The sequence below is a fragment of the Schistocerca nitens genome, chromosome 3 (assembly GCF_023898315.1).
Source record: "Schistocerca nitens isolate TAMUIC-IGC-003100 chromosome 3, iqSchNite1.1, whole genome shotgun sequence".
NCBI lineage: Eukaryota > Metazoa > Arthropoda > Insecta > Orthoptera > Acrididae > Schistocerca > Schistocerca nitens.
Genome location: NC_064616.1, coordinates 677,422,316 through 677,429,861, shown reverse-complemented (window position 1 = coordinate 677,429,861; position 7,546 = coordinate 677,422,316). Strand labels below are relative to the sequence as shown.

The 7,546-nt window shown below is 46.1% G+C and overlaps 1 protein-coding gene across 2 annotated transcripts in view; it reads right to left on the bottom strand.

Moving 5' to 3' along the window:
* Positions 1-734: 734 nt before the first annotated feature.
* LOC126249711 (transmembrane protein 177) overlaps positions 735-7,546 on the bottom strand; it is a 50,889-nt gene continuing 44,077 nt past the window's right edge. For both annotated transcript variants that reach the window (XM_049951390.1, XM_049951391.1), the window contains exon 3: positions 735-1,445. In XM_049951390.1, coding sequence (XP_049807347.1) covers positions 876-1,445 — 570 coding nt within the window. In that variant the 3' untranslated portion in view covers positions 735-875. The remainder of the gene's footprint in view (positions 1,446-7,546) is intronic.

The following is a 7,546-nucleotide window of genomic DNA, read 5'->3' as shown; positions in this document are numbered from 1 at the left end:
CTTATTTAGTATGCATTTATGACAAGTATAAAGTGCGTATTATCACAGTTTTGACATTACCCTGGGGAAAAAAAATGATTGTCATCATGCTGAAGCAATTTTCATAGTATTTACGAGAGATATGGATAACATAAATCAGGACAGCAGAGCAGAAAGAGACATAGGAGTTTGACATTTTGTCACTGATGTCATTAAATAGAGCAAAAACCCTGACTGGACAAGAAAAGGGTGATAAAACAGTCTAGGTCCATTTAAAGGAGCCATCTTCATATTCGCCTTAGGATTTAGTAAACTCACAGGAAACAAAGATCCTGATGGCTGAACAGGAATTTGCCCCCTGCAATGATGACTATGAGATGGAACGTTCTCCTCAATGCATGTCAATGTTTGCATTCCATCAAAAAATGGCTCTGAGCACTATGGGACTTAACTTCTTAGGTCATCAGTCCCCTAGAACTTAGAACTACTTAAACCTAACTAACCTAAGGACATCACACACATCCATGCCCGAGGCAGGATTCGAACCTGCGACCGTAGGGGTCGCGCGGTTCCACACTGTAGCGCCTAGAACCGCTCGGCCACTTCGGCCGGCTGCATTCCATCTCTCTGTGTACTGAGAAAAATGTATGCACCTGGGAGTTGTAGGAACAGGCACACTATTAAAACTATTTTTAACAGAAGTAGTTTTTCAAGAAATATGGGAGGCACAAAATTTCCTTTTAATTCAACAATCAAATTTTTATTAAATAAAATTTATTGACTGGTTACAAATGAATCAGTTAGTTAAAATGGCACTGACAATTTCAGACAACTTCAAAGAATAAAATTTCAATTTACACAACAAATTTAAATTGTTAATTCACAAGTATTACACTCTACACTTCAGCTGCTTCAGTTCTTTTCTGTAGTGCTGCCAACTGATTTTCCAAGAACAGCTTCCTGTTAATCAATGGCAAACTTTTCTGTCGAATGAAATATTGTCTGTTACCAGATACACTGTACAGCTTTTTCCCCTTTTTGCCCAGGAGACTCCTCAATGCAATGTTTCGCTGGAGAATTTTTGAATAAAATTCTAGTCCTCCTTTTGCATAAGTTTCACTCAATGAGCTCACCTCTTCATCACATTTTTTTTCATAGTGGGTACTTGTGACATCTTTCAGGACAGCCCACAGCCCAACACCAAAAATAGCTAAAACAGAATACACCACTCCTCTTATTGCTTGAGGCTGCTTTTCCATGTGCAGTTTCCTGTTCAAATTTTGTGCTATTGTGTATACTAAGGAAAGAGCAGCAAAGGGATACAACGTGTTCAGATACACATATGGTGTGCGTACATAAGCCACTTCACATCCTATTGCAAACTTTTGGGCTGCATCACTTAGTATAAGAGAATCTAAAAACTGTTGTCCTTCTTTAGTACTCCAGGCTACGGGCTCCCCAGACACCTGAAAATTATAAGAAATAGATTACATGGTAAGAAACTACTGTTAAGAAGCAAGTGCATATAAATTAATTCATGAAATTTATGATGTCATTTTAAAAGAATATTAGGCATGTAATAGTTATATGTTGGCACTTTAAAATGGCAGATGTTCAAAATTCAATATTATATGCCCTGGTAATTTGTGCCTATGGTAAGGGACTGAATGATGCAATATTTACTGACATTTCATACTTATTAGAGTGAATAGTTTCACAGAAAAGTTCTTTCAGTTTTATTTTGCCTGTTTCATTCTCTACTCTTAGGGAGAAGGGTTAGCTGTTTTACATCTTCATGTATTCTGTTGGAATGTAACGTCAGCCTGGAGAGATTGGGGAAGTGGAGAAATATACCAAGTGTTGTTAGTGGCACCTTATTTTCCCCACACTAAGTATGGTTGCCACCTCTAGGAGTATAGTAAATAACTGTTGGACAAGCACTGTTGAACCTCAAGCACGACGGTTTCATACTGCAGTTTTCTGACAAATATCCTGCAGTTCTCCTCAGTGGTGACTGCTGCCATTCCTCTTGCAGCCATCAGCCTCCCTACCACCACCACCACCACCACCACCACCACCACCACCAAGGTCTACGAATGTGAGATAAGGAACAAAATGGAGAAGGGGTGGGGGCAGGGGGGAGACCGGGAGGAGGGGGAGGAGGGGGAGACGGAGGAAGAAAGGGGGGAGACGGAGGAAGAAAGGGGGGAGACGGAGGAAGAAAGGGGGGAGACGGAGGAAGAAAGGGGGGAGACGGAGGAAGAAAGGGGGGAGACGGAGGAAGAAAGGGGGGAGACGGAGGAAGAAAGGGGGGAGACGGAGGAAGAAAGGCAGCCAATGTGTCCCACCTGGTGAACAGTCACAAGCCCCCAAAAGCAGTGTGCAATAAGGACACATACATCCCCCAGCACCTGCCATTTACCAGACGTACTCCACTCAGAAATTGCCTAGGAAAGACTAGCAATGCAGACAGGGTAAGAGAAGCACACAGAGACAAAAGATGGGCAAGTCTAACAGACCATCTGAGAAGGGAGAAGAAGAGTAAAAGAGCAGGTAGGGTGAGAACGGGGCTGGACCACCAAGCCCAGACAGCTACAGCCCGTTCTGAGCAAAGGAGGCAACAGTATTCTACCAGCCCCTCAATGGGACCATAAGGTTAAGTGGCCCTCCGTTAAAGAGTGGTAAAAGCCCTTTTCACGAGTAACATGTAAAACAAAGTGAGCTGCTGAGGCACTGTTTCCTAACACCAGGGGTAGTGAGTCAGGAAGATTTAGAGGCCACCGCAGGGCAGCTAGGCTGGGACAGTAAAGCAAAATGTGGACCTCTGTCAAATGGGAACCATAATGACAGAGGGGTGGGTCCTCCTGATGGAGGAGACGACCACGAGTCAGCCAGGTATGGCTGATGCGGAGCCAGCAAAGGATGGTAGAGTCTTTGCGAGAGACCTGCATGGAGAATCTCACAGATTTTTAGTCTCCTTTATCACCTATAGTTATTTCAGTGAAACCAGAGTGAGCCATCCATATTTCAGATTCCTAAAACTTGATGGTGTAATACCAATCGGAGGTCTGTTTTGGGAATATCAATCTCCAGAGTCAGTTCACTGGTAGTCAGTTTGGCCACGCTATCAGTAAGTTCATTTCTCAGGATCCCAATGTGGCCCGGGGTCCAGATGAAGGTCACTGAGCATCCATACAGAGAATCTTAGATAGCAATGACCAAAAGACGGCTAGGGTAACAACGGTAGAGAGCTTGCAAACTGCTCAAGGAATTGCTGTAGATGAGAAAGGACTCACCAGTGTGGGAACAAATATGTTAAAGAGTACGAGAGATGGCTACCAACTCCACAGTGAGAACACTACAGCCATCTGGCAAGGAGCACAGTTCAGTATGTCCCATGTGAATATAAACAAAGCCTACATGACCAGCAACCATCGAGCCATCAGGACAGACTACTTCAGAACCCCAGGATGCGACAAGGACGGAGAAAAATTAGTGATGGAGGGCCTCAGCAAGAACCGAGTCTTTCAGACCCTGTGACAGGTGACGACGAAGTTATTGCCAAGGGATACACCATGGAGGTGCACGTGAGTGGGCCCAAACGAGAGGTGGAAGAGGAAACAACTGGAGTTCGAAGAGGCTGTACCAGACATGGACTGTGATTGTTATCCCTGATCTGGGCCACCATTATGGGAGATGGATTTCTGTGTTTGAAAAGAAAAGATAGGAGCTGCAAATGTGGGTAGCATGATTGACAAGCTGTTGTTGGCACCTGATCCTCAATGGAGGGATCCGAGCCTCTACGAGTAAGCTGTTCACAGGGCTAGTTCGAAAGGCTCCTGTTGCAAGTGAAACCTCGCAGTGGTGCATTAGTTCCAGAATCTGAAATGCTGAGGATAATGCCAAATCACATGGGAGACTCCCATAATCAAGACAGGATTTTGTAGAGCTGCAGAAGGGTAGTGCGATCTGCACCTCAGCTGGTGTTACTCAGGCAGCAAAGTGTATTAAGGTGCAGGCAGCACTTTCGCTTAAGCTGGTAGATGTCAACCGAGAATTGAAGACCAGTCATAATAGATGATAAGTCTCCACCACATTGAGTAGCTGGTTGTTAAGGTAAAGTTCTGGTTGTGGATGAGTGATACAATGTCAACAGTAGTGGACGACGCAAGTCTTTGCAGCTGGAAACTGAAAGCCATGGGTGAGGGCCCATTCCTGCACATTTTGTATGGTGCCTTGCAATTGACTTCCAGCAACATCCCCATTAGAGGAGAAATAGCAGAGGCAAAAAATCATCAGCATACAAGGAGGGTGACACTGAGGACCCCACAGCTGCTTCTGGATCCTTGATGGCTACTAGAAAGAGAGGCACACTCAGTACAGAGTCCTGTGGGAACCTATTCTCTTGGATATGGGGGGTACTGTGGGAAGCACCAACTCGAACCTGAAACATACAATGCTACAGGAAGTTCTGGATAAAAATTGGGAGCGGACCACGAAGACCCTACTTGTGTAAGGCAGCAAGGATGTGGTGTCACCAAGGTGTTGATGTCAGGCAAAAGCTGTTCAGATGTCAAACTCTAGGTAAACCAGATTACCAGTAGTGGAATGCCTTGGCAAATACCACCCTGGGATGGAGTCAAAAGACCTCAAGGGTGAAGGAGGCAACACAGCCACTGGCTCACCATGCACTGAAGCAACTTACAGAGGACATTGGTGAGACCTACTGGGTGAACTCTCCATCTCTTGAGGGTGTTTACCAAGTTTGAGAGTGAGACAATGATGTTTTCTCACCATTGTGATGTCAACTGCCCCTCGGTACAGATGCAGTTAAAGATGGCAAGGATATGATACTGACAATATGCCAGTAGGTGCTTGATCATTTTGTTGTGGATGCGGTCCGGTCCTAGAGCTTATCAGGGCAGTGGGCTGTGACACTGATGAATTATCACTCGCTGAATGGAACATTATACGACTCCACATGGTATGTAGAAAGACAATTGCTTTCGCTCCATTTGCTGTTTTAGAACACGAAAGGCAGGTTTATAATTCTCAGGCAATGAGGCTTGAGCATAACGCAGAGCAAAATGTTCTGTGGTGGCATTTGGGTCAGTGAAGACAGTGTCATTCCAGCTAATACCAGGCACACCTGCAGGTGTCTGCTATCTGTAGAGACATCTGATCTTAGCACAGACCTGCAATGGAAAGGTACGTGGTCCAATGGTTGAAATGTACAGGTGGTGAACCCGGGCATGGAGCCACTTAAAGGCAATGAGATGCTCCATCGATGGGTGCCGCTTGTGGGACCGGAGAGCCCACCTACTATCTCTAACAGCCTCTGTGATTTCTGATGACCACTAAGGTACTGTATTCCATCGGGGTGGGCCCGAGGAGCAGGTGATCGCTAAATCAACTGCTAAAAGAATGGCTGTAGTTGTATTCTAGACTGCCTCATTGATATTTCCATGTGGCAGGAGAGCCAAGGGCGACAGCAGCAGTGAAAACACCCCAGCCAGCTCTATTGAGAGCCCATCTGAACTGGTGAACAGGTGTCAAGGGGAGTGACGTTCAGGGAGGGACAAAAATATTGGTAAGTAATCACTACCACACAGGTCATCGTGGACTCTCCAGTGGCTGGATTGTAGAAGACAAGAGCTGCAAATGGAAAGGACAGTGGCTGAGAAAGTTCTGTGCACCACAGCAAAGTGTATGGGAGGTATCAGTATTCAAAAGGCAAAGGTCAAGTTGTGCCAATAAGTTCTCGAGGTTTTGACTGTGGCAAGTGTTCCTGGTTGCACCCCACAAAGGGTTATGGGCATTGAAATCGGCCAAGTTTAGGAAAGGTGGGGGTAGATGACAAACCAACACAAACAGTATGTTCTCTGGCACTTCACCATCAAGAGGGAGGTAAACATTGCAGATGTTAATATCCTGAAATGCCCTTACCCAAACAGCCACAGCCTCCAAAGGTGTATTAAGAGAGAGAAATTCGCTACATAGAGTGCCCAGAACATTTGTGCCAACTCCGCCCGACACCCTTTCATAGGTAGCACGTTTCTTATAATATCCCTGATATCCACAAAGGGCAAGGATCTGCGTTGCTTGGAACCAAGCCTCACGAAGGACCATGCACAAGGCACAGGAAGTGTTTGAAAGATGTTGTAGCTCAGCCAAGCGGTGGAAAAACTACTACAGTTCCACAGGAGAATAATGTTTACAATGTATTGTGAGGTCATGAAGGGACCAAGGAGGCAGGCTATGCCCTATGGTCACCTGCTGCAAATGGTTCAGGGGTTTCGCATTGATATACATAGGTTTCAGGTTCCATTGTGTGGTGTGAACTGGGGCCTCAGGGGCTGCCAGAATCTGCCATGGCCACAGGAGTGGAACAGGTGGGATCAGATGGTGTGGTGGCCACTGTGATTACCTTCTTGGAGGATTTTTCTTGTCTTTCCCCTCCTTAGATGTTTTCGATGATGGCGAGGGCTTCTTTGAATCAGTTTCAGGTAAAGATGATCATTGCGAAGCCCTGCGACCAGCAGCCTGTGGCTTCTTCAGCCACTGACTAGTAGCTCGTTGGAGACCTGTGGAAACCTTGAAAGGAAGTGTCCTGAAGGATCCCTTCCTGGCAAGAGAAGCTGGAGGAAGCCGATTTGTCTCTAGCTGGGAGGTAGGGAACAATGTCCCTGGTGGGTGGGAAGCCATCAATCCCAAAGGCGTGGTTGAGTGGCCCTGACAGCCTCTTGTAGGTGGTGTAACAGGTGGGAGCACTGTCACCAAAAGGGGCAAGGTTGTCGTATCTATAGCACATGACATCATTGTACATGCTGGGTGCAACTGCCCATACTACTTCTTGGCCTCTTGGTAAGTTAGTTAGTCTTGTATTTTTGTATTTCCTTCTCTCTCTGGTAAACAGTGCAATCTGTGAGCACAGAGAATGGTATTTTCCACAGCTGACACAGATGGGAGGAGTGGCAGACGGAGCGTTCGCATGCAGCACTTGTCCACAATCTCTCCAGATAGCCCTAACACTGCAGCACAAATACATGTGCCCCAATTTCAAACAGTTTAAGCACCACATGTAAGGGGGTGGGGGTGGGGGAGCAATACGGTTTCAAGATGAAGGCACTGATAGTGACCCTATTGTCCTTTGGCCCCTATGTACACCCCATTGCTCCAAGTTGGCGCGTAGCTGATCATTGGATTGTAAGAGGAAGTCTCAGTGGAAAATGAAGCCCTGAACCATATTTAGACTGTTATGGGGAGTAGCAGTCAATGGTGCGTCACCCAGCTTGTTACAAGTGAGCAGTGCGCAAGACTGGGCAGAGGACGCTGTTTTGATCAAAATTGACCCACCCTTCATTTTGGAGATCGCTGCAACTTCCTCAAACTTGTCCTCTATGGTTTTTACAAAGAATAAAGGCTTTGTGGCCTAGAAGGAATGGCCATCAGCCCTCATGTAAACTAAGTATTGGGGGGAATATTTCGCCACTTGCCACTCAACCCTACATTCCACCCATGGTGCAGCCAGAGAAGGGAACATTTTAGGGTCATATCTCTCTCTATT